This window comes from Spea bombifrons, chromosome 8 (assembly GCF_027358695.1).
Source record: "Spea bombifrons isolate aSpeBom1 chromosome 8, aSpeBom1.2.pri, whole genome shotgun sequence".
Classification (NCBI taxonomy): domain Eukaryota; kingdom Metazoa; phylum Chordata; class Amphibia; order Anura; family Pelobatidae; genus Spea; species Spea bombifrons.
Window position 1 is genome coordinate 43,202,961 of NC_071094.1, and position 26,401 is coordinate 43,229,361.

At 47.5% G+C, this 26,401-nt stretch overlaps 3 protein-coding genes across 3 annotated transcripts; 1 reads left to right on the forward strand and 2 right to left on the reverse strand.

Moving 5' to 3' along the window:
* Positions 1–2,706: 2,706 nt before the first annotated feature.
* CLIC1 (chloride intracellular channel 1) lies at positions 2,707–16,090 on the forward strand. Its single transcript, XM_053473102.1, has 6 exons — positions 2,707–2,940; positions 12,820–12,929; positions 13,923–14,048; positions 14,311–14,417; positions 14,794–14,975; positions 15,349–16,090. Exons 1-6 carry the CDS (start codon positions 2,905–2,907, stop codon positions 15,508–15,510), a joined length of 723 nt encoding a protein of 240 aa, XP_053329077.1. The 5' UTR covers positions 2,707–2,904; the 3' UTR covers positions 15,511–16,090.
* A 534-nt stretch (positions 16,091–16,624) lies between these two features.
* Positions 16,625–18,339, reverse strand: LOC128503086 (CD59 glycoprotein-like). The gene is made up of 3 exons (XM_053473103.1): positions 18,209–18,339; positions 17,641–17,763; positions 16,625–17,287 (listed from the first exon to the last, which is right to left on the reverse strand). Exons 1-3 carry the CDS (start codon positions 18,255–18,257, stop codon positions 17,088–17,090), a joined length of 372 nt encoding a protein of 123 aa, XP_053329078.1. The 5' UTR covers positions 18,258–18,339; the 3' UTR covers positions 16,625–17,087.
* Positions 18,340–20,338: 1,999 nt separating this feature from the next.
* LOC128503030 (CCN family member 3-like) lies at positions 20,339–25,102 on the reverse strand. Its single transcript, XM_053473040.1, has 6 exons — positions 24,985–25,102; positions 24,611–24,818; positions 23,796–23,975; positions 23,505–23,657; positions 22,212–22,405; positions 20,339–21,407 (listed from the first exon to the last, which is right to left on the reverse strand). Exons 1-6 carry the CDS (start codon positions 25,069–25,071, stop codon positions 21,069–21,071), a joined length of 1,161 nt encoding a protein of 386 aa, XP_053329015.1. The 5' UTR covers positions 25,072–25,102; the 3' UTR covers positions 20,339–21,068.
* Between the last annotated feature and the right edge of the window lie 1,299 nt (positions 25,103–26,401).

Sequence of the window (26,401 nt, forward strand, 5' to 3'; positions counted from 1 at the left end):
CGCTGCCGCTTCTAAATATTGTGAGTGGGGCATCAATCGCTCAAATCTACATGCAGAAGCAGGGAGGAAAGTTGGCTGAGCCTCATGGGAGTTGTTGAGCACAGCAGCTAGCGCCAAAGGCCAGCATGACATAGGGATCTTAAAACATAATATGTTTACACGGTTATTTTATCAGACTTCCGGCCGCATGGCAGGCCAGCCCTCCCCCATCTTCCTTCCTCTGCGTGTGAGGTTAATGAAACCTCGTTTTTTGACCGGTTTTAAACGTGGAGTCAGTTTTCGGCATCGGTGCTTAAAACCGAATTGCACCATGAACTAGGTTACTGTGCTTGAAATTCACGGAAGGGAGTGCCGGGAGTTGGCTTTTGGTCCCCCTAATATATAATCTGGAGTTGAAGTCTTTTATTATATGTTAAAGGTACGCTCCGGTCCAGCCGCCATCCGCACTTCCATCACGATCACGAAAAAGCCGAGGTCCCTTTAAATTCATCTTCCACGCTCCCCACGCACCCCTGGCAGAGGTGAGAGACGGCCATGGTGCATCAAGGGAAGAGGTCAAGGCGGGGGTGACGGCTACCACAAAGATCTAACACCCCTCACACTTGCACCATTTCATCAGCAGGTTAGGTAGCAGCGGAGATCTCTTTGAAACTGGAGACGCTCTCCGTCTGCAAACCCTTCGGGGCAGATAGAAGAATGGAAGTTGATTGTTTTTTTTAACGCTATATGATGTGATCTACGCAGACGAGATCGTAATCTTACATAAGCAGAAAATAAGGTACGATCCTAAAAACCAGTGTCCCGTCTCCGCTAGGCTCATCTCCCTGGAGCGGTATACCAGGCAGCCGGGCCGGACATCAGAGAGACAATCCGCTACGTGACGGACCACCGGGGCAGCGTTAGCCTAAATCAGGAGAAGGCATCCAATCATTTATCTCCTGTGTTTATGGAGCTGCCGAATGTCTCAAGGGCCGACCCTTTTCCAATTTTCTCTGGGGTCAAAGAAGGCCGCCGTCTCCCACTTTTTGTCTGTTGAACTCACTGGGTGCTAAGATACAACGCAGAGACAGAGGAAGCAAGAGGTAAGGTGAGCGCTCTGCATGGATGACGAGACATCTTCTGTGCAGATTGCAAGTCGGCGAGAGAGCTGTGCAGATATAGGCATTACCCGCGGTGCAGACGCGGAACCAACCAGAAGGGTGCCAGTTTGAATGGCAGGGCAGGTATGTGGTATGAGGCACCGAGGAGAGTCATGGTGGTACGGGGGACGGTTACTGGGACGGCGACGGGTTGATGCCAGTCCTCCCCGTGTGATTCGGCGTGAGACATCACACCAGCTTCCAGCGGATATACGATTCACTAGTGTTTAACCCCGTGCTGGACTCAGGCCCTTGTAAAGCATTTCTAACCACTACTGGCCAGACTGGTCAGAGCTGTTACCCCACTCACAGGTGTTTTAGTAATCTCTCCTCTGACAGATCAGCATTCCTTGCTACCACTACTCTGTTATCACTCGACATTTATATGTTTTTAAATGAAAGTTGAATAAAATAACCACATATCTGAATGAACATTAATCAAAGATTTCTCAACATTACCAATGGTTTCTGCTACTGAGAAATAGACCAGGCACCAGATCTTTCCACTTATCACAACTGTGTAGAGGTGGACAACAACTCTCATCATCCCCAGACAACAATATACAGCACAATGGGTTCTGATGTACAGCTAGAGATCACTGGTTACACACAAAGGTCAACCAAATGAAACCCTAAACTATTACCCTCCCAAAGCAATTCCACCTCTCCACTGTCTACCTGCTGCCGACGCCTCGCCCCCCCTTCACTCTACCTGCTACCGGACGCCCCGCCCCCCTGCGCTCTACCTGCATGCCGTAAACTCCTTGCCCCCTGCGCTCTACCTGCATGCCGTTAACACCTCGCCCCCTGCGCTCTACCTGCTGCCGGGCGCCTCGCCCCCTGCGCTCTACCTGCTGCCGGGCGCCTCGCCCCCTGCGCTCTACCTGCATGCCGTAAACACCCCGCCCCTGCGCTCTACCTGCATGCCGTAAACACCTCGCCCCCTGCGCTCTACCTGCTGCCGGGCGCCTCGCCCCCTGCGCTCTACCTGCATGCTGTAAACACCTCGCCCCCTGCGCTCTACCTGTGCTGGCCAATACCAGACACACTGCACCCCAACACTCTACCTGACACGCTTCACACCTGAACGTTACCATCCCTGCTGTCTGATGCCAGACAGCCTCACCCCTGCACTCTCCAATCCCTGCTGTCTCTACCTGAGTTTTCTAAACCTAGACACACCTCACCCTTGCAATCTGTTGTTTAATTCCAGATACCCATAACCCCAGCGCTCTCCAATCCATGTTGTCTCTACCTGAACTGTCTATTTCCAGCACAGCAAACCCCTGCACTCTCTCCTTGAACTGTCTAATCCCAGGCATGACCCCCACACTCCTGCTGCCTCCCCTTGAGCTGTCTAATCCCAGACACCCCTCAACCCCTGTGCTCTCTCCACGAACTGTCTAATCCCAGGCATGACCCCCACACTCCTGCGGTCTAATCCCAGACACCCCTCAATCCCTGCTGTCTCTGTGCCTCTCTCTTCCTCCCTCCACCCAGCACTCTCCTCCTGCCTGTGAGTCAGACCCAGCCTCCTGCAGTCACTTCCCACCCCACCCTCTCTCTGAGACAGCAAACACCGAGAGACGGCAAACACCGAGAGACAGCAAACACCGAGAGACGGCAAACCCTGAGAGACAGCAAACACCGAAAGACAGCACCCCTGCCATCCCAGCTCCGGGATCACTGCAATCTGCAGCAACGCAACAGAAAGAAGGCGCACGAAAGCAAACTTTTGGGTTAAAAACCATTACCTTTGGCCAAAATGTCAGATCAGCCACAGGTGGAACTGTTTGTAAAGGTGAGGAAAGCGCAGTATATAGATTTCCCGTATATCTAAATTAACTTTGTTTTGGGGTTAAAAGCGGTGCATTTGGCTAATAAGCTTTACAGGTTGATGGTGTTGGGAAGCGTTACATATGTCCCATGGCTTTCTGATGCTACATGTGTATCCATATAGGTGTATCTATCTATATGTGTATCTATATGTATATGTGTATCTATCTATATGTGTATCTATCTATATGTGTATCTATATGTATATGTGTATCTATCTATATGTGTATCTATCTATATGTGTATCTATATGTATATGTGTATCTATCTATATGTGTGTATCTATATGTGTGTGTACATTAATGTATATATATCGGTGTTGAATCTCTCTGGCGTTGGGGATCCGGGCTGCTGGTTGAAAGTACTCACACGTTCTGCCTCCAGCTCTACATTCTGTTTAGTAAATAATCATAAAGATCTGTTTAAATTCGTGTTACTTAGTTACAAATGTGTTAATAATGTTAGGGGGGGGGTTGTCATTTAGTCATAATGTTTCTTTTTTGTTGTGTATCTAATTGGTTATTTTGTCTTTGTGGTACTTTTCTATTTCCTAATACTTAAACTTTTAAGTGGGAACTGAGACATCACTTTTTTTTTTTTTTAACCATTTAGCCAAAGAGTTGCACATCATCCTTGGCATTGCAAAGATTAAGCGGCCTTTAATACCCGAAATGCCCAATTGTCAGTAATGCATTGTCTGCAGCGAATTATTATATAATATTTTTGGTAGAAATGGTTTAAAAAGGCATTATATAGGGTAAGAAAGTGTTTGTGTGCTTTGCGGCAGGTGCGTTTGCAAGAGTATGCAAAAAGTAAGCTATTCAAATATTTCAATTTCTTTTATGTAAAATAGTTTAAAAAATGCCCTCTTTTTTTTTTTTCCTCTTAAACCTTAAAAAAACGATTTTCAGCTTCTCTGGATAATCATTGACCCCCAGCTGTTGGGGGAGGGGGTAGAAGTTTGCTAAGTGCTAGGTAAATAAGTATGAATGGGAGCTATAGGGCAGGGTATAGGATGAAGGGCAGATTGTAGGCAGAGAAGGGTAACGGGTATTTAGCAGACAGGTGCCTAATGCCACTGCCTTTTGGGCAAACAGTGCTATTTCTTGATGTATATATTTTTACTTTACTCAGAGGGTGGTAGATAAATGGAACAGCCCCCCCGTGGTAGAGGCTGATACGTGAAGGGATAGGCAAATGGCTCCGGAATCTAAAACGACTGATTAAGGTTTGAGTCTTTACAGCAGGAGAAACGGGCTATGAGATGGGCCAAATGGGGCCGATCTGCCGCCAGGTTCTGTGTTTCTATAATGGCTGCAGCTGGAATTATACCCGGTGGTTTATGGATATGGCAGGGGTAGGGTATGTGCACACAAGTGGGGGCAAATAAACCTCTGGTGGATGACTAGAGGCTATAAACACACAGGGGCTCGCTGCTCTTATTGAGCGTTCAAAGTGCGTCAGGGCACTTGCCCCAAACCCCGATGGGATATAACCAATGCTGTATTAGGGGCAGGGAGGGCAAGATGGACGGGGCAAGCGATGTTAAACAGGAGCAAAGGACAGCGATAGGAAATCTGGGGTGAAAAGGTTTATAGAACGAGTAGCGGCAGCAGATGGCGGTTTGTAGACGTTTTGGTAGAAATTCCCCTCTTTTTACAGACAGGGGGTAGGTGGGGGGGCATTTATGAGACAAAGCGAACATGGATGTTGGAATGTCTGAGACACGGGTGAGTTTTGTATGAAGTGGGGAGGATGGGATGGGCGGATGATGAGTAATCCTTGAATGATAGCGATGGCGGAATGCTTTATAGACGATAACGAGAGATGGTGTAACGAACGACCAGCGCAGAACGAAACTTTGTTTTTTGTTGCAAAATAGGGAAGTAGCGGATGGGGTTCCGGACGGGCTGTGCGACAAAGATTCTTCCTTAAATAAAATAAAATCCGGTGATAACATTCAGAACGAGGCCGCGGGACATGCGGAGGGCAAAACGAATCTCAGGAGTCCGTAGCCATGGCTTCTAAAACTTTATCGCTGCTCTTAATGCTCTGTCCTGCTTAATACGGCCCTTTATGGATACAATCCTTCATGGCTCCCAAAGTGTTCTGTCCGAATACATACACGTGCCAAACATATATGTGTATACAAACCATATATATATATATGTGTGTGTGTGTACATATATTACACACACATACAGAGAGAACCTAAAATAAGACCCATCCGGCCCCCGTCTAGTCGCCCGTTTCTCTTGCTGTAAAGACTCAAACCTTCATCAGTCGTTGGTCTCGTCTTAGATTCAGAAGCCGTATGTCTATCCCGCGCATGTTTCGATTTCCTCACTGTATTAACTTCTGCCACTTCTACTGGGAGGCTGTTCCACTTATCTACCACCCTCTTGGTAAAGTATAGGTTTCTTACATTACATCTAAGGTTATGACCTTGTGTTCTAAATATACAAATGGTTATATGTAGGGTGTTGGCCACTCGTTATAGAATTCTAGATTGAATGGTGTAGGGTGGGGGGCATTTGGTATGAAATTGGGGGCTCATAAGGCATGGTATAGACATGAAGCAGAGCAGTGTATAGTGCAGTATATACTTTAGCAGGGGCTTAGAGGCTGCAATGCGGCAGTGCTGGGGTTAATAATGCGGTCACGGCTACTGATGATGTATTTGTATGGAGGGAAGTATTTGTAAGGGGGGGTATTTAATAAATGGAGGGGGAGGGGCAGGGATAATAGGGACTGCATCCTGTAAGCGCAGCTGCCTCGATCCTACAGGAAACGTGAGTTATCTACAAACATCCTGTACGCGGAGGTTCCCGGCCGCGGATATTCCTCTATGTCTCTGTTAGTCGAGGGCCCATTGTCACTGACTCTTGTATCTTAACTCCTTGGTGCCTGTGGGGTGGTGGACACACCGGGATGGGTACAGGATCGTGACTCCCAAACTCCTACAAATCCTGTTACGTAACGGTGTTTACAGATTGAAATAAGTCAGGTCCGACTTATGTGTATACCATGAGAGCAGTGCTCTTAACTTTCTATTCTCAGAACCTTCATAATTCTTCCTCCCCATTAAGTTCTCTCTCCTTGTTGTTAAGTTGCTGATTGATTCAGCATAATCGCTGTAGAACTAAGCCTAGAGGCATGCTCGCGCTCTCATTCGCTTGCTTGCACTCTCATTCATTCGCTTGCACTCGCGCATGCCCCTTTCCCCTATTGGAGGATCAGGGGAGAGGCTGTCCCCGCGGAGTGCGCCGTGGCTCCACCCCTTTCGTGGAATTGCTCCAGGAGGCCAGAGTATTGCAGACGGGTTCGCTGAAACGCTTCTGTTTATCCCCCTCTGCGTATCGAGCCGCGAGGCCCTGTGTCCGGCCGCCTCCACGCTCTATTTATTATTGATTTTTGTTTTAATTCCTCCTTTGCCGCGGGGCTAAAAATATCCGGACAGAAAGTGATCTATCTGAAAGCCCGCTGTGCAAAAGGAAACGGTTCATGAAAAGTCTAATCCTTTTGATAAATAATCCAGATCTGTGTTAAGCCGTCACTATTTGTTAGCGCTTCACAGAGTGACGAGGGGCCCTGTTTTCAGGAGGAAGTCCCCTAATTAAGGCCTTTGACCCTCGCTGTGTTTTTTTAATGGCTGATCGCGCCGGGGGTCTTACTTCTTTCTATTTAAACATTTAGAGTATTACTGTCTCTCCAAAAGATCCTTTATTAATACTTCTTAAGAAGTTACGAAATGAATCGGTAACATTAAGTTAGTTTAGATTATTTTCTAATAAGTGAAAAGGCCTCGGCATCAGCTCCTCACATATAAACATACAACACTGGGTGGAAACACTCAAGCCTTAATCATCGGTCTCGTCTTAGATTCAGGAGCCGTATGTCTATCTTGTGCATGTTTAATACCCTCACTGTATTACCCTCTACCACTTCTGCTGGGAGGCTGCTCCACTTATCTACCACTACCTCAGTAAAGTAAAACTTCCTTACATTCCGTCTAAGCCTGTGACGCTGTAGTGTTGGATTATGGCCTCTTGTTCTAATTCTGTTGTTTTGTTCTTGTATTCGTTACATTGTAAAGCGTGACGAGTAATTGAGATGTTTTCGGGTTGATGCGATGTCTGCACCCGGGGTGTAGTTGGGTCAGGAGGGAGCAGTTTTTATTTGTCTGACTCATTCAGCCGCTTTTACTGTAATAATTCACTAACACCGCATATAGGAGCAGTCCTGGCTTTCAAGTCGTTTAAGTTTAAAAGTTCACCCCCGGGGAAGCCATGATGTCTCTGAATGCGGTGCAATCAGCATCTAATCAACTCCCTGTCCCCAAGTTCTCGCTCTTCTCCGCACCTGCAAAGGCTGCCTGAACCAATCAACAGCAATCAGCAACTTAACAGGAGGGCAGAGATGACTTAATGGGGAGGAATAATCACGCAGATGCTGAGAACAGGAAGCTGATTCCTTCCCCCCATGTGTTAAACCCCTGTAAGTGTATAAACCCTGGTGGAGATTTCCATGAGACACAGAATATGGTTAAAGAGAGAGCCCAGTCATCGCATGAACTGTAATGAGAGGTTGCTTTAAATTTACATGCAGAATACCCCCATGTGCATCTGCCCCTCCCCCCTGGCTATTTTCTGTGCAGGAGAAGGCCCTGCTCCTGAGAGCTGACACTCTACTAGGAAGGAGAGGGTGCTTCCAGTGATTGTAGCGAGGGTCTTGTGGAGAAGTTGGTGGCCTGGACTGCAGATCGTGGGTATAAAGAGGATGGATCGGATCTTCTTCGAATAGATGGGGGGTTTAGTGACCGCTGGAGTCCGATAGAACAAGGTCGTGACTTTCACTGTGATGGGGGTATCCTGAATAAAGGAGACAAGGGATGACCCAGTCTTTGATATATGGAGCTTCAGGTGGTGGCATGTCATCAGGGAGAAGGTTAGTGAAGGGGGATAGAAGTGAAGGGAAGAGGCCTATCCCACTCGTGTTTAAATTCTCTCACTGTATTAGCCTCTCACTTTTCTACTGGGAGGCCGTTCCAATGATCTACTACCCTCTCAGTAAAGCACAGATACCATATGAAAGAAAATTACAGGAACAGAGGGTGGTCAGCAGTGTCAGAAGCTGCAGAGAGATCCAAGATTCTACATGAGGAGAAGTCCTCTTAGTGGTGAGGAGATCCTTAGTATTGGAGGTTGGGGGGGGGGGGTCGTAGGTTCCTGGAGCTTGGATGCCAGGAGGAGAAAGGAATCTCTTATTAACCAGTAAGAGCAGAGGAGGCCATCCAGGTAACTGTACCGGTTTTATTCATATAATTCTATTTTCTATCGTGTCTGTATTACAATCTTCTCTTCCTCTTCTATGTTTTATCTGTTTTCTCTGTCTTCTTTCGAGGGGCGCGCTCCCGTTTCTTCCCTGTTCTCTGTGTTCTCCTTCTTTGTAGCTGTAATCCCGGTGATGGAGGTCTGGTGGTTGGACGTGGTTTTACCGGTCGCCGCGTGCTGACTTGGGTTTGATAATTATACAGACTGGTTAAACGGTTACTGCTCTGCGGCTCAGCGGGCTCAGCCTCGCCTCGCTCACTCGTCTTCCTTTATTATGTTGTGGGGATTATACGATGGAGTCTGCAGAGTTTAATCTCCATCGATACATAGACGGTCACAGCGGGAAAGACCCAATCTGCCCACTTTTTTGAATAGTTTTGTAATTTTTATTTGTCTAATGCGCATCCCGAGCCTTCTTGAATTCTTTTACTGTATTTGCATGTACCTCTTCCACTGGAAGTATATTCCAGGTATCAACTACCTTTTCCATAAAGTAGAATTTGTTCACATTACCCTCCGGTTTTCCAAGGGATGAGCGTATGCAGAAACTTAGGTCAAACCAGGGACCTTTAGATACTAAATAGTAAGTATTTTGGTTCTAATGCAAATTGGATAAATAGAATTAATTGTAACAATGAGGTAGCCTTCATGTTGTGTAGTCGCCAACGTGAGTCCTCCTCTGGTCCAGGAAGCCTCCTGAAGCGCGGTGGGCCTCCAATCCGGCCTCTCTGAGCACGGAGGAGACAGTTGGTTTGTTTATAGCCTCTGTGCTTTTATGATGTTTAATCTCAATACAAAGGGCCGGCTGACAGCTTGTTGTCAGACATAAAGGTCTGGCGTTGCCAGTAAGATTCCCGCTCCCAGTTCTTTATAGGTGTTTCAGGGTTCCGCATGCTCGCTGCCAATTGCCGCAAAGGGTTAATCTTTTAAAGGGAATTCTAACCGATTTAGAGCATTTGTTTTCTCTCCAGATCCACACTTAGCCCCGGGATGCCATAAGTAACAACCCAACACTAACCCGACCACTGGACCTTTTCTGGTTTCTTTTGGTGGACTTTACATGAAGTCCCTGCTGTTGACCATTTTTTGGGAGGTTGCTTCTGGGCCATCTGGCCATTTTCTTCCAGCCGTCCGCCGGCTTCGGTTAAATGCCCTCGTGTTCCCTGCTGCCTCTCTGTGAAGAGACCTCGTTTGGGCGTTAATATTCCGAGTTAAGACCGACGATTGAAGAACGGAATCTTCCAATATCAGCCAGGAACCAAGAGGATTTGCTGACTTTTTTTTACAGGTTGCAGGGCTTTGCCAGGCTCAGCAGATTTGCTGTTTTTTTTTTCCATTTTATAGAATTTCCACGTGTCTATTTTTGAACTGGGCGGATCTAGAATGTGGACTCTCTGTGCCAGAAAAGTATATTGCTTCCAGTAACCTTCTGTATGAAAACAAGGAATCTGTCCTCGCAGACATAAAATCCTTCAAGAACTTCAAAGAGGCTTCAGAGCATCGCCAGGAGGCCATGTTGGAGCTGAAAAGACCTCCATTCCTTTTGCGGTTCCCTGGGCCGTTCAGTGGAGATCAGAGGTTCTCCCAGCTGGGCCGTGATCCCCGCCGCCCGCAAAGTAGGGATAGTGGGGCAACAACACAGAGGGACAAGTGCAATAGCACCCAACTATCCTTTGCACAGGCGAATCCCCCATAGGTGCAGAATTTGAGGAGGAGGGGGGGCATCAGTAGGTCGGGGTGAAGTCTGAAGAACTTACTCCACCGATTTTCCACGCGTGGCCAGGGACGTGGGACTTCTGCTCCCGCTCCCAAACCTTTTTCCGTGCTCTTTTACTGTATAGGAAACCCTCCGGTCCAAACCCCGGTGGCCCTGGCTGAAAGTACCTGCTGGGACCTCGCTTACCAGAAGAAACCTCTCCCCGCCTTAGCGTGTTGTTTGGGAGGAGGCCCTGCGGAGGATTTACTCAGTGACCTAATCTCTTTGTGGAGCCGGGGCGCGGTTCTGTGTACTCTCTACTGTTACGGCTATTTCTGTACACGGAACACTTCATGATCCATCTATCCTAATTCCGTGTCCTTAAGTCATAATACACATGAAGTCATCTGCCGGCTAGATTTATTTGGTAGTAGTTACAAGGGCTGGCTGCACTGGGAGATTAGAGGCATAGACGTCTTCTCTGAGAGGGTGGTGGATCAGTGGGATAGCCTCCCAGCAGAAGTGGTAAAAGTTAATCCGGTTAAGTCTGTTCTGAATATAGGACAAGGATCAAGTAAGACTGAAGGTCTTCACAGCGGCTGGAGAATGGGGAGTCCAGGTGGGCCGAATGATTCTTATTCTATCGTCTGAACGTTTCTATCGTTCTCACAACATAGAGGACGGGCTCTGCTGGCAGCGCCTTTACATCGTGCCATCATACCTTTATTATTTTTGGAACGATAAACAATAAGTGTTTGTATATAGATGTATATCACGGAGCTGAGCTAATAAGATACAGGAGGGACGTTTATTTCAAAACAGGGTGGTAGTTGTGGAACAGCCTCCCAGCAGAAGTGGTAGAGCGTAATACAGTGAGGAGATTAAACATGCATGGGATAGACATACGGCTCCTGAATCTAAGACGAGACCAACGACTGATTAAGGAAAAACGGGCAGACTAAATGGGGCAGATTGTATGTTTGTATGGAGTACATGCGCGTAGATATACCCTGTAGGTGATGGCGTTGGGAGATGATACTGTGACGGGGGGGTAAATTAGATTTTGTTCTTCTGTAAGAGTTTGGCTGCCTCTCTGAGCTGGAAATACCCGCTCTCTGTGCCCTCATCCGTCTGTCGGTGCCATGAGGGCGGCTCTCTGTCTCCGAGCCCTTTAAAGGGAAATACCCCAAAACGCAGTGAATATGAAGACCGATGTGCGTCGTCCGGGGGGGGTCACACGCCTTCACTTCTCAAATATTTAACAATGAAGCGTCCTTCCCTCTGGGTCATAGATTATAACGCCCTCTGGCTTCGCGTTATCTCCTTCTTTCTCTATGGAGGGGTAGTTTGCTTCTATCTCAAATCTCTGGTATCTCCCTTCTATTTGTTTTATTCCATAGCAACCCAGGGCCGTAGTTATCAGTTTCTTGACTCGCCCGATAAACTCAATGGGTCTAAAAAAAGAACCATCTAAGCTCCGTTTACTCGGCTACCGAGTCATAAAGTGAGGTTGAAGTGCTGCGCTGTCGTGTTGGGTGAGCAGGTAATTAATCCAAGTATCTCAAGATGGCGGCACACCATATTATATTATATAAACTCTATAATAGGTTTTACAGCGCTCGCTGCCCCCCCACGCACACTCGCTGCCCCCCCCCCACGCACATTCGCCACTCCCCATGAAGCAGACGGGTGGGTGCGTCTGGAGGATGTGCAAGGAATGTGCCAAGTGTGCCAGGGCGGGCAGCGCTCCCTCTCACTCTCCGCACCGCTCCCTGCCTCGCTAATCCTCGCACTCCAGCGTTTATCCCCCAACAAAGCCACTGCTTTTCTGGTTCTCTGCTCCTCTTTGCCTCCTTTCACACCCAACCCTCGCCCCGTCATTTTCCTGTTTTCTCTGTTTTTTTGTTCCCTTTTCTATTCTTTCTCCGTTTTCACTTTCTGGTGTCGATCGGCTGCTCCCGGTGTATTCACTAAAGAGGTAGTTTGTTTCCATCGTATGAAGCTGCGTTGGGCCAGCTCAGTCCTTCCTGCAGGAGAAGCTTCCTGAGGTCGGCCCCTTATGATGCGGAGTGATATCCGGGGACCGAAATGTTTAGTGAATACACCCCTCGTCTTCTCTGTGGGGCGGTGCTCCTCCCCTAGGCCTGACCATGAGCCATGTTGGTGCCTATCCTTGGTGAGCCTGATGGAAGTAGGAAGATTTGCCCCGGGTTATGCCTAGTGTGTAATAAAAAAGTGATGTAAATTAAATCTGTTAACGACCTGTAATTTAGATTTCATAAAACCACAGAAATGTTTAAGAATTTTTATTTTCAGATTCTATGGCAACAGCCCATCAGTGCTTGCTTTTATGTCACATGACAATTGGGTCTGAAAAAAAGGTGAAACAGACAAAATATTAGATCGTTTGAGATGTTATTTCTGGGAACGGTGACTGAATGCAGCCTTCCAGGTGGAATATAACTGAGCCGGACGTGTATGCGTCTCGCTTCCGCTTCTCTCTCTCTCTCTCGCTCTGTTTCTTGGCTCTCTCTTTGCCCATTCTTCTCCGTTTCTTCCCTCCCAGTGAGTCACTTTCGCTTCTCCGGCTTGCCGCGCTCTCTTGCACAACGCGCTCATTGTTAATGTGGAACTTAGATGTCTCTCCAAATATATCTTTGGGTCTGGGGTTGCAGCAGCTCTCTCTCTCTCTCTCTCTCTCTCTCTCTCTCTCTCTCTCTCTCTCTCTCTCTCTCTCTCTCTCTCTCTCCACATAATCTTTGTTCAGTTTCTGTTGCGTTATTAACCCTTTGTTTTTTTTCTTTTTCTCTCCTAGGCTGGCAGTGATGGGCAGAGCATCGGAAACTGTCCCTTTTCTCAGAGGCTTTTCATGGTGCTCTGGTTGAAAGGCGTTACGTTTAATGTCACCACTGTGGATATGAAGAGGTGAGAAGTAATCAGAAGTAATGTCTGTTTAATGCCTGTGTGTGAAGAACAGGAAAAAGTTCCTCGTGTACAGCCGGTGGCGTTGGAAGCCCGATTTTGAATGTTTCACAAATAAAATAGCAACAAAGTCGCCCTAAACTACAAAGCAACGTTTGGATGCCGCGGACCCCTGGCGTATTCCGCTCACGCGCCTGCTAGGGAGATTCGTTGGGGTGAATATAAAGAGCAGGTTTGGGGTCACATCGATGGACTGTATTTGAGGATAAATGTTCCGCATGCCAGGCCGAGGTTCAGTGTGAATCGTTAAGAAGCAGTAAACTGATCCCCCACCAGGGGCCAGTGAGGGCCGACTTACAGAGGTAGTAAGAGTGAAAGGAGACGGGAGAAATTCCTTTTACCCTGAGGAATGCAGGAGGTGATGAGTTCCAAATTCTGACGCCCCGCGCATGCCGCCGCTGTTACTCGCATAATCTGTTGGTGCCGTCACATCTGCCGGCGTTTCTCTCTTCTCTCCTGACCTCTGGTTTTCTGTATCGCTTTTATTTTTTGATTTTCTCCTCTTCGTCCTGCCTTAACCTTTCGTTAACACGCACCGGGTATGCATGCGCCTGCGTCCATGCGCGGCTTTTCATCTTCATTGCCGTCCACTGAATTTTTCCGACCTATTTCAGGCGGCGGCGGCGGCTAAAGCATTGGGCTTCCTTCTCTATAATGCAATATCGTCCGCATCTGGGGTGTCAAACTCTTGGCCTTCGGGGGGCCGCTACCAAGCCGGATGTTTGAGCTGCCAGAAATCACAGCGCAAGCACCGGCCGCTCAAACAAAAAGGATTTCAAACGAGTTAATTTGTGTTCAAACAAAGAGTTTTTGTAAATGCCGGTCTGTTTGCGGCCCTCGAGTGCCGGAGTTTGACGTCTCTTTATATTGTCTGGTGTTTTTCGGCTGTCCGTAGCTTTTAGTTATTTGTGTCCGTTCATCTCCCATCTACCCCAGGAAGCCGGAAATCTTGAAGGATCTTGCTCCTGGTGCGCAGCCTCCGTTCCTGGTGTACGGTGAGGAGGTCAGAACAGATACCAACAAGATAGAAGAGTTCCTCGAGGAGACTCTGAGCCCCCCAAAGTACGTACGCCCCCAGAAGGGATTATAATATGTATATTATATATGCAGCAGGGGGAGGCAGAGAGACATGGTGCGTGACATTGTGGGGCGATTTATGTGTAAGAACCGAGTGTCCTGTGGCAGGCAGGGTAAGTGTTAATACGGTGTTAATACGGGGCGTCAGGAAGCGGTCACCGGTTTGAGGCCGCCGTGAGCTTTGTGACCGCGCGGGGTTTTGTATCATGCGTGGCTGTTTCTTACTCCGTGTTTTTACGCCGTTTAGATACCCCAGGCTGGCCGCCAAGAACCCAGAGTCCAACACCGCCGGGCTAGATGTCTTCGCCAAATTCTCTGCCTACATCAAGAACCCAAATCCTGCACTCAACCAGAGTGAGTTCACGCGATCTCACGCTCCAGAATTAAGAGCCGTCCAAATGGGGTTTCCTTGACTCTTATAGTATATCGCTTAAATATTAAAAAAATCTATTAAAAAATAGCACACGGATGGAATGTAATTTCTTTTTTTTTACATTTCGGTTACTTCCATGTAAACCGCTTCAGACTTAAACGCTTTCCTGAACTCTTCAGCCCTCTTTTGTGGTTTTCTTACACTCTGCCTCTTTGTTCTTCTTCTTTCAGCTTCCTCTCTCATCTCGGCTTTCTCCCGGCTATGCCGTCCTATCCGCTCTCTCTCCCCTTCCCTCCGCCTGATTATCCCTCTTTTCATCCGCTTCCCACCCTCATTATCCTCTCTTATCCGACCCAGCTCTGGAGAAAGGTCTGCTGAAGGCTCTGAGGATCCTGGATAATTATCTGAACTCGCCCCATCCGGATGAGATCGATGAGAACTCTGCGGAGGATGAGACCGTTTCACATCGCAAATTCCTGGACGGGGATGAGTTGACGCTGGCGGACTGTAACCTGCTGCCAAAGCTTCACATAGTTCAGGTGGGGAAAGGAAAGAGTTAATAAGGACAAAAAATGTAGTTACCCGAGGGTTCTAAACAGGACAGGTGTTAATAAACCTTAAATCTGTTTTTTTATTCTTCCATTTGATGGCTTAATCACCTAAAACCACAAAAAAACTATTCAAGTCACATGACTATTCAGCTATTCAAGTCACATGACATTTAAACATTCCCTGAAGAATGATGAATGATTGAAGGATTATTTCTAGGAATGGTTTGGGTATTCACCGGTACTGAGAATGTATTTTCTAACGCATTTATTTGCATTTAACATATACCCCTGATGTTAGCCCTCGTCCCGTTACATTTTGTTTTCTCTTTTAACCCTGCGTGTGTCTCTCTTTCTATTTCAGGTGGTTTGCGAGAAGTATCGGGGGTTTAAAATCCCAACAGAGTTCTCTGGTATCCACCGCTATCTCCGAAATGCCTACGAGCGCGAAGAATTCGCCAGCACCTGCCCAGCAACCGGCGAAATCGAACTTGCGTACGCCCAAGTGGCTAAACCTCTTAAATAAACTGACCTAGCCCCCCGAGAGAGAGAGAGGACCCCCTCCACCCCAAAACCACTATATTTAAACCCCCTTTAGAAACCTCGACACAGCTTCACCTTTGCTAATACAAAAAGGGCAGGACCCTGATTGGCCTGTCAGTCTATCAATCATCCAGCATACTCCTCCCTTCACCCCGCCTTCACTAAGACCACACGCTCATTCTAGTCTCCTAGAAACCCGACTGATTAACATTTCACATAGGCACTGCTCTCATTGGCTGAGGCTGGTGTCCGTCTTACTAGCCCCTCCCTACTTTTCGTCTCCAGAATTTAGTCTTGGAATTGAGGAGGGTCTGGCCGTCGGCGTATTAAATATTTAATTTAAAAAATGTATCGGACTCTGTAGAATTAGAAACATTTCATTTTCCGACTGCCGTTTTTTTAATGTGTATTTTCTCTATTTGTACAATTTACTATTTCTTTTGTTATTATTAGTAATTGCCAAATTGTTACAATGTTTAGGGGGCGCAGGAGTCTGATCCAGAACGCCCCCCCCAAAAAATCAGCCCTTTTATGATTGCAGTTACTCGTATAGACGATGGAGCCAGAATTTAGGGCTAATCTTCTTTGTAATGATTGAAGAGATGATCAGGGGCGCCTCCTGACATTTTGCCCCGTGACGGGGGCCGTCCCTGGCCCTCTCTGCTTCGGAGTACTGCAGAACGAGGGATGTAGTCGTCTTGATTTACTGATAATCTAAAAATGATAACGGTTGTATAATACGGTTTCATTCAGCCAATTTCTTTCGGCCGATTGTGAGCCTTATTTTTTTTTTCTTTTAAACGGAAAAGGATGGCGAAAACGCTACGTAGAGATTCCGCCTGACCCAATTATCCATTAAATTCACTTAAAATCATTAACATTTAGCTATTCCCTTCAAATATATGGGAGATCAGAGTTGCCTCCTCTCTCCCCTCCTCTCTCCCCTCGTCTCTCTTTCCCCCTTCTCTAGTCTAGGCTGCAGGTAGCCCCTTTTTTTATTAAAGCAAAAAAGGGGTGGAAATCGAAAAAACAAAGACACGTTATTTTTCCTTTATGCTCCATATAGAAGTTGTATATTTAATACGGTGACAAAATCATGCAAAATATTCACGTTTCTATTAAAAACTGAAAATTCATAAAGAAATGGCTCGTTTTGTACACAAGGGGGTTGCTTTGTGCTGCCGCTGCGCATGGGTTCCTCTGTATAGGGTCGAGTCTCTGTATTGTGTGTACTTACCGAGGTGAGGGATAGTGGTATGGAGTATAACTGGACCCAAAAGCCTTCCCTTTTTTCAGTATTTGGTCCTCGCGCATGTTCTCCGGACTCACACAAGAACTTCTGGATTAAAGGGATCAATAATGATATTTTTGGGGTTTTTTGGGCAGAGTTGAGATGAACCTCCGCTAATTCTTTAGCTTTCATCTGGAAGAGTTTAATTTGAGATTCCATTTGGATTTTTTTGCACATTAACCTTTATTTACAGGGCGCGGACACAAATACAGAAAGATACATTGTATTTGGTAATATGAGACTTATTCAGGTTCCGCCGCCGGTCTCATCTACGCCAGAAGCAGGAGCAGAAGGGGTAGAACTGCGATAATCATCGTGGCCTTTCCAGATGTTCCAGAATTGCAGAGGTCAGTTTCGCAGCACGTGTTGTGGAACGTGACGTTGATGCCCAGCGTGTTTTTCTCGCCGCTGGTGCCGCAGAGACTGCTTACGGTACAGCTTCTCTCCTTCAGCACGAACTGGAAGTTACCTGTCGGAGGACAGCATTACTACCTGCGCAAACATCCAGTAATACACGTAATGGCCACAAGGTGTCACTGCTGCACCTAAATCATAGTGATGTCACACATCCCCCCCCAACATGCCACAACCACGAGTTTCACTGTATCCTTGGGGTCTTTAGTATGTACCACCTGGAACCTTTAATGTGAAGAAGAGACAGCGGAGGTCCTAAAAGCTTATGTAACTCAGATACATATGGCCATACCTATCCTTATTTATATGCCCCTGTAATACGCATGATGCGTATAAGGTCACTGTAGTGCCCACCCAATTAAACAGACCACTCAGAATTGCTGATAAATGTTTTTGTGGGACGCCTACCTCTTTTCCCGGTGGCGGTGGAGATCAGACACTTTTCGGAGGGAGGGCAGGTGACCGGGAACTTTATGCACTCCATGGGAGCGATGGTCGGGAAGAGACACGTGTAACATCTCAGGGCTTCCCCTGTGAGGACAAAACAACTGAAACACGCACTAGAAAAACACAACAACACAAACTTCCCCCGAAAAACTGTCCATCAACCGAGTGTCCCCGGCACGAACCATCGAAACCAAGAATATCTCTACACCCGGCTCGTTCCATCCCGGAGAGACATTCAGCCTTCCGTTATCTAGAAAAAGTGTCCAGATCTCTCTAGAAAAATGTTAAATTTCCCCTAGAAAATACTCAGCGCTCTCTAATTTTCTTTGAAAAGGGACAGCTACTTTTTTTCTGTAGGAATCTCCAAAACTACGTTTTTAGATACTTCTGCTTCTAGAACACGCTTTTTTTTTTAGAAACGTATTGTTGGTTATCCGCCCCATCTTGTGCCCTTTCTCTGGAATAGACGCTGCCGTAAAATACTCCAGACCATCATCTCCGGAAGACGAGCGGCTGCCGCTCTACTCACCGCTCTGTATCAGCAGCATTAAAGATGCGATGACGGTGATGGGATTCATGGCTGTCTTTCTCCTTCGGTCTTCCTCTCCTTGGCTTTTATATCTGCCCCTTCTTTATAATCGCCGCTTCTCTTCTTCTAATTATCCTAATTGAATTTATTCCTGTTTGTGGGAAGTGCCCCTGCCTCTGGGATATCGGAAGCCGGGCTGCAGGGTGAGCGGGGGGGTAAAGTGATCCGGACAGGACGGGCTTTAAACCTAAAGGGGTCCTAGGAAAGACTCTCGGCCCCCAACAAATCCCCCATCTCCCCCACATCAAGGCTGTCCTGTCTCACCACCCCTGCCATTAATATAACCCAACGTCATTTATTTTCTTATTTACCATACCTGCCAACATTCCCAAACTGAGATATTTAGATATAATGTATAGTATATAGAATAGTAGAGAGTGCAGCTGCGCGGGATGCAGATATAATGTATAGTATATAGAATAGTAGAGAGTGCAGCTGCGCGGGATGCAGGTATAACGTATAGTATATAGAATAGTATAGAGTGCAGCTGCGCGGGATGCAGGTATAATGTATAGTATATAGGAATAGTATAGAGTGCAGCTGCGCGGGATGCAGGTATAATGTATAGTATATAGAATAGTAGAGAGTGCAGCTGCGCGGGATGCAGGTATAATGTATAGTATATAGAATAGTAGGGAGTGCAGCTGCGCGGGATGCAGGTATAATGTATAGTATATAGGAATAGTAGAGGGGGCAGCTTCGTGAGATGCAGGTGTAATGTTTAGTATATAGAATAGTATAGAGTGCAGCTGCGCGGGATGCAGGTATAATGTATAGTATATAGAATAGTAGGGAGAGTGCAGCTGCGCGGATGCAGGTATAATGTATAGTATATAGAATAGTAGGGAGTGCAGCTGCGCGGGATGCAGGTATAACGTATAGTATGTAGAATAGTATAGAGTGCAGCTGCGCGGGATGCAGGTATAATGTATAGTATATAGGAATAGTAGAGAGTGCAGCTGCGCGGGATGCAGGTATAATGTATAGTATATAGGAATAGTAGAGAGTGCAGCTGCGCGGATGCAGATATAATGTATAGTATATAGAATAGTAGGGAGTGCAGCTGCGCGGGATGCAGGTATAACGTATAGTATGTAGAATAGTATAGAGTGCAGCTGCGCGGGATGCAGGTATAACGTATAGTATATAGAATGGTAGGGAGTGCAGCTGCGCGGGATGCAGGTATAATGTATAGTATATAGGAATAGTAGGGAGTGCAGCTGCGCGGATGCAGATATAATGTATAGTATATAGAATAGTAGGGAGTGCAGCTGCGCGGGATGCAGGTATAATGTATAGTATATAGGAATAGTAGAGAGTGCAGCTGCGCGGGATGCAGATATAATGTATAGTATATAGGAATAGTAGAGAGTGCAGCTGCGCGGATGCAGATATAATGTATAGTATATAGGAATAGTAGAGAGTGCAGCTGCGCGGATGCAGATATAATGTATAGTATATAGAATAGTAGGGAGTGCAGCTGCGCGGATGCAGATATAATGTATAGTATATAGAATAGTAGGGAGTGCAGCTGCGCGGGATGCAGGTATAACGTATAGTATGTAGAATAGTATAGAGTGCAGCTGCGCGGGATGCAGATATAATGTATAGTATATAGGAATAGTAGAGAGTGCAGCTGCGCGGATGCAGGTATAATGTATAGTATATAGGAATAGTAGAGAGTGCAGCTGCGCGGGATGCAGGTATAATGTATAGTATATAGAATAGTAGGGAGTGCAGCTGCGCAGGATGCAGGTATAATGTATAGTATATAGGAATAGTAGAGAGTGCAGCTGCGCGGATGCAGGTATAATGTATAGTATGTATGGTTAATGTGGGGAGAGTTCATCTCACTGATTTGATCTATACATTATACAGGATCGAAGCTCCCAGGGTCGGCCATTCGTAGTGGATAGTGATATCAGGAGCTGAACTGGAAACTCCTGGCATTGTGAATAGACTCCTCCGAGTCACACACCAGTCACACACGCGCACTCAATCATTCATCCTCATTCCAGTCATCCCCATCTCATTAACAACAGGCAATAAATGTAACGAGACCCGGCAGGCTACTCATGTGACAGCTTTTATTATGAACAGGGAGTGGGTACAGCACAGAACATACCCCGGGAAGGGGATAGGCACGGGGTATCGGGGCAGTATTCCACGTATGGCATAGGAGGATGGGGCGACCAGGGCTAGACTTATATTATAAACACCGCTAGGTACACAAGCAACCCCCATGCACACGCTTAAAGAAAATCAAACACGAACAGCCTTTCTAGGACAAAGTCAGTAAAGGGGACATGAGTGAAAAGAGACAGTATATGTGGTAGTGGACAGAGGATCTGCCTCCCAACCACTCCTTTAAAAACGCTGTATGGAGAAGACAGTACCAAATCTTAAAGAAAGAGGTCGCCCCGTGGGGAATGTAATCCTGAGTAACGTCGGGACTTACAGGGCTGCAGTCACCAGCGGAGAACACGGGACGCGTGTGCAGCACACAGAACGTAACGTAGAGAAAGCAGGGAGCTAGAAATTACATGGAGGGCAAGGGCCGCGGAAATAGGGAATCAAATTCTAACAGAGAGTAACCCCTGAGGCGCGCATGATCGAGCGGAGGCAGGCAGTGCATGTACACAGGTGGATATGGAAGACAACATTCAATACACAGACTATTCTCCCAGCCGGTGCACAGATCTGAGGCTCTCCCCTCTCCTTGTGCCCTCTTTCAATTTTGTTAATATTTCCCGTCCCCCCACCTTCCCTCTAACATACCTGATTCCCCCCACTCAACATTTTATCCACCCGCCTCTATCTCATTTCTTACGTCTTCTTCTTCAGTGTCTACCCTTCCCTCCGCTTTCTCCATCCTCCTTTCTCCTTTCTTCCCCTCTGGCCTACCACAACGGCATTTCAGCACCCACATTATCTTCCGTTTGACCCTGCGGTTCCCGTGGGGACACTGAAAGACCACAGAGCGGGTCTCGGTCAGCGAGGGGGTGCACACACGCCCGTCCGAGCACCCCCCACAGAACTTGGGGCTCAGAGGACGCAGTGTGTGGCATTCCCGGTGATGAAGATGCTGCGGTTGTGTCCATCGCACAACACGATTACAAACTTTGGTGGTCTTCAGGAGCTGAAAGATACAGGAGGTTCGGAATGATGAGAACAGGAACCGAATACTTTCCCTCCCCTGCCGCTCACTAACATCTCCTCCTGTGAACATCCCCTCTTAACCCCGTCCTCCTTATCCTCCTATTCTGTTCATCCCATCCTTCTGTCAACCCCATCTTTCTTCTCCTCAAACTTCTTCCCTCCTCTATTTCATCGTTTGCTTCTCCTCCACTCAATGTCCTAACCATCTACCGTCCATTCCCTGAAACCACCCCAATGTGCTGTCCATTCCCTGATCCCTCCCCGGTGTGCGATCCAATCACTGCCATCCCACCCAGTCTGCTGTCCACTCTGATCCTTCCCCAGTTGGCCATCCACTCCTTGATCCATCTCCAGTCTGCCGTCCTCCCTCTGATCCCTCCCCAGTCTGCCGTCCTCTCTCTGATCCCTCCCCAGTCTGCCGTCCTCTCTCTGATTCCCTCCCCAGTCTGCCGTCCTCTCTCTGATTCCCTCCCCAGTCTGCCGTCCTCCCTCTGATCCCTCCCCAGTCAGTGGTCCTCTCTCTGATCCCTCCCCAGTCGGTGGTCCTCCCTCTGATCCCTCCCCAGTCGGTGGTCCTCTCTCTGATCCCTCCCCAGTCGGTGGTCCTCTCTCTGATCCCTCCCCAGTCTGCCGTCCTCTCTCTGATCCCTCCCCAGTCGGTGGTCCTCTCTCTGATCCCTCCCCAGTCGGTGGTCCTCTCTCTGATCCCTCCCCAGTCTGCCGTCCTCTCTCTGATCCCTCCCCAGTCGGTGGTCCTCTCTCTGATCCCCCACCTCATTCTCACCGTGTAGTTGACGGCGCCATACTCCTCCCTGCATGGTCTTATCATACACAGTCTCCTCTCTGCTCGTGGGGTGCAGCTCTCGGCCTCAAACTGTATCCTTACTGAGACCCCAAATCCACAGAGCCGTGAACAGGGGGTCCACTCTGTGGGGGGCTTTTTGCATACAGAGGAGCTGTTCAATGCCATTCCATGCTCTGTGGGGAGAGCAAGAAACAGTGTAGCCAACGCCGTCATTGCACTATTTCTTGTTATAAGTAATATATGTATAAGTAACATAATAATATTGCGTGTTAGCATGAATGTGGGCGTGTATGTGTTAGCATGAGTATGTGCATGTTAACATGGATGTGTATGTGACACTCTGGAGTAAAAGGGCTCCTCTGGGAAATAAATGGCCTACCAAAGAATCGTACCACCAGTTACGACATGACACACCAGTAGAGACGCGAGAGAACACGCTTTATTGGAACTGGGCATGGTTATCATAGCCAATTTACCATGGGGAGGGAATTGACATACATGGGGAGGAAACGATTAACATAATTAACACATAACAATCACATACAACAATGACAAATACACAACAGAGGTAAAGTGATTAGGGAAGTAACACTTAGATAGACTTACAAATGAGTCATTCTGAAACAAAAGGGTAAATCTACAAAATATTATATTCATGTGTTAGCATGAATGTGTAAGCGTGTGTGTGCATGAGAGGGTATGAGAGTGCGTGAGAGGGTATGAGAGTATCTTGGTATGAGAGTGTAAGGGTGTGTGTTAGAATGAATGTGCATGTGTAAAAGTGTATTAGAGGGAGTGTGTGTTAGCATGAGTGTTCATGTGTCAGAATGAATGTGTATGTGTAAGTGTGCATGTGTTAGAATGAATGTGTAAATGTGTATTAGAGGAAGTGTGTGTTAGCATGAGTGTGTAATTGTGTGTAACTATGCGTGCCAGTCTCATGTTACCGGGGAGGGTGGGGCCAGGGCCTGGAAATAATACTTGAATCCTATAAAATTGTTTCATTCATAATCTTTGGCCGGGAACACTTAATTGTCACGTGACACAAAAGCAAGCAGTGATAGGCCTTTGCCACAGAAACAGAAAAAGCTTCTTAAACGTTTCTACGCCCCTTTTCATGAAAGGAAACCTTTGTGGGAAATCATAGAATATATAGAGAGACAGACGAGAGCGCAAGTACTACTTGGTATAAGCGAGACAGCCGCTGTGACGGAGCGTCTGCTCACGGTCACTCATTCTGATGGAGCTTCTTGCGCAGCGTTGCCAGCGTACCTCTGTCGGGAATCTTTCTGCTCCTCTTTCCTGCCGCTGGAGTTTTATTAATCACCTTGTTGCTGTTTGGGTGGAAAAGTTCCCGTTTGGGTAAAAGATTGTCTGCAGAGTCGTATTTTTTGCATTTCCAGCGTTTGCAGCATTGACCTGGAACTGAAGAGAAGGAAACACTTATATTTTTATATTACATCCTGCCTTGTTTCATAAATCCCCCGTCTATAAATCCCCCGTCTATAAATCCCCCGTCTATAAATCCCCCGTCTATAAATCTCTCGAGTCCCGGAAGTTTACCGGCTTCATAAACCATTTCCCTGCAGCCGGGAACGGCGGCCGGCTGGTAGGGGGGGCACAGCGAGACGCAGCCGACCTGCCCGTCGTGGCACACGCAGGACCCCGTGCAGCCGTCCTGGAATCGCTGGCCGTGCAGAATCTCCGTGCCGTTGGGGAAACAGGAGCGACGCTTTCTGAGGACTGTGGGGGAGAAAACGAAGAAATACAGCCGATGAAACCGACAGAACGAGACATGGAGGTGAGCTAGAGGGCCTCGTCTACTAAACAAGGATTTTGTGATCGGAGAAAAAATACCAATTGTTGAGGTAAAGAGAAAAAAAAACGAAGAGGAGGTGTAATAAATAGAGAAGGAGTGAGTCAGCAACAGAAAAAGAGAGAACGGTAGAGATCGATTCAAAAGGTGCTGGAGCAAGAGGAGAGGGAAGGGTTAACAGTCGTAGAAGAGGAAACTATATAAAATAATACATGTGCGAGAGGAATGATGGAATAATCCAAGAATAATGATGTAATACCCCAAGAATAATGATGGAATACTCCAAGGGGGGTGATGGAATACCCCAAGGGGAATGATGGAATACCCCAAGGGGAATGATGGAATACCCAAAGGGGAATGATGTAATACTCAAAGGGCAATGACGTAATACCCAAAGGGGAATGATGGAATACTCCAAGGGGAATGATGTAATACCCCAAGGGGAATGATGTAATACCCCACGAATAATGATGTAATACTCAAAGGGCAATGACGTAATACCCCAAGGGGAATGATGTAATACCCCACGAGGAGTAGTAATATGATGCTCAGAGTCTCAGACCTTTGCAGACTCCTTCTTGATGGTTCTGGCCCAAGAAATAATCACAAGTCAGGTTGTGAGCCGGATCGCAGGGTCTGAGTCCATCACACGGCGCGTCCAGGGCCTGCGCACAAACCTGACACCCGCATCCACAGCCGTCCAGGACCCGGTGACTTCCCGTGGGGCATCTGGAGATCACAGCGGGGCATTCGCACACCGCAGGACAACCCTGACGGACACAAGAGAAACGGGAATCCCACCTCAACCACCACCATCACAAGCAGCCGTATAACCGATGACATCACGGAGCTATACATTCAGCCTACGAGACATGACTCAAACACCTAACGTGTTAACAAAACGATAATAAATACCGGGAGAAGTCACTTAGTTACCTGAGCGTGCGTCGCCGTCACCTCCGTCTCCGCGGCCCCGTATTTAACGAGCAGTAACATGAAACAAATCACACTCTGCGGATCCATAACTACAAGCGAAGCCCCCCGGAGCCCTGATACTTCCCCGTCAGATGCGCCCTCTTTAAATACCTCCAGGACGTGGCTTCTGATTGGCTGAGACATTTAGGGAGTGATTTTGATAACTCTGTGTATAAAAATAAAGCATCTGGCGGGCGAGATAAACATGTGAGTAACGGGGGGGACGCTTACACGCCGAGCGAGCGAGGCGGGGGCCGACCCCCTCCCTATTAGTGGTTTTTGGTCCAAAACCAAGAAATGGACAATTTGAGCTTTATAAGAAGAAAGAATTTGTTGGCAGGTAACGGTGGTCCGGCCCGGCCCGGCTTCCTGTTTTTCGAGTTGCTGTAAGACCCCAAACATTACTTGGTCTTTGGCTCTTAAAGGGCTTGAAGCGGCCAATCGGTGGCAGGAAAGTGTATGCGGCGGTGGGGGTCTCGTTAACCCCCCCTTACCCCGGCGCACTTGCCAAGCTGACTGCAGGTAAGTATTTTGTGTGCCGGGGATGGGGAAAGGGGCAAATGATTATGGGGGTATTGCCTGGAACCCCCCCACACCATGTAAGAAGGGCACAGCAAAAATATAAAGGGACCTCTCAGCGGTACATCCGACGGCTGGACTATTTTCCTCACTTTATTAACCTCTAACACTTCTGCTGGAAGGCCATTCCACGTATCCACCACCATCTCATCAAAGAAGATACCTTCCTGGTTAAATCCAAGCCTCTGGCCGTTACATTTTAACCTCTTGCCATAGTATTTTTAACCCCTTTATATAATATCTGTTTATGAGATAACTCATCGCTGTATCTTTCTCCCATGCTTTGTTTAAAGTGATTTGAACGTTTTTCTCGTTATTATTATATTATGCCGTTACCGGGGATTTTATCGGGGGTATGGGTTAACGTACACGCCAGACCCATGAGCACTTAAAGTGCCCCCCCTTCCATTCCGAACCCCCTCTTTGCCTTCATTCTGTATCCCAGACCCCCAGATATTTCCCTCGCTTGGCGTTTGCACTGGAGTGGACACTAAGCCAGCTCCGGCTCTCACTCAAGCAAACGTTCCAGGGGGGGTCTAAGAAGACCCCCGCACAGCCCCTGGCAGGTCATCCATCTGGAGCGGCAGATCCGGACCACAGCCTTAAAGTGCCGGGACTGCTCTTCTTCCTCGGCCCTGGCCTGCGTGCGGTCAGCGTATGGCGTGAGTATGAGTGTGTGTTAGCATGAGTCTGCGCCGTCTGATGCTTTAAGGACACGGACACACGTACACTCCAGCACCCGAGGGTTGTGAGAAGGTGAGTGTATGGTGTGAGCACGAGTGGTGTTAGGGTATCAGCG

What these genes read in the sequence shown, in the direction of transcription:
- CLIC1 (XM_053473102.1), top strand. Translation starts at nt 2,905, where the DNA reads ATGTCAGATCAGCCACAGGTGGAACTGTTTGTAAAG. An exon ending in AAATCCTGCACTCAACCAGA is followed by an intron (nt 14,418 to 14,793) that starts GTGAGTTCACGC and finishes TATCCGACCCAG; the next exon opens with CTCTGGAGAAAGGTCTGCTG. An exon ending in CAAAGCTTCACATAGTTCAG is followed by an intron (nt 14,976 to 15,348) that starts GTGGGGAAAGGA and finishes TTTCTATTTCAG; the next exon opens with GTGGTTTGCGAGAAGTATCG.
- LOC128503086 (XM_053473103.1), bottom strand. Translation starts at nt 18,257, where the DNA reads ATGAATCCCATCACCGTCATCGCATCTTTAATGCTGCTGATACAGAGC. An exon ending in AATGCTGCTGATACAGAGCG is followed by an intron (nt 17,764 to 18,208) that starts GTGAGTAGAGCG and finishes TTGTCCTCACAG; the next exon opens with GGGAAGCCCTGAGATGTTAC. An exon ending in CACCGCCACCGGGAAAAGAG is followed by an intron (nt 17,288 to 17,640) that starts GTAGGCGTCCCA and finishes GTCCTCCGACAG; the next exon opens with GTAACTTCCAGTTCGTGCTG.
- LOC128503030 (XM_053473040.1), bottom strand. Translation starts at nt 25,071, where the DNA reads ATGGATCCGCAGAGTGTGATTTGTTTCATGTTACTGCTCGTTAAATAC. An exon ending in TGACGGCGACGCACGCTCAG is followed by an intron (nt 24,819 to 24,984) that starts GTAACTAAGTGA and finishes TGTGTCCGTCAG; the next exon opens with GGTTGTCCTGCGGTGTGCGA. An exon ending in CAGAAAGATTCCCGACAGAG is followed by an intron (nt 22,406 to 23,504) that starts GTACGCTGGCAA and finishes CTCTCCCCACAG; the next exon opens with AGCATGGAATGGCATTGAAC.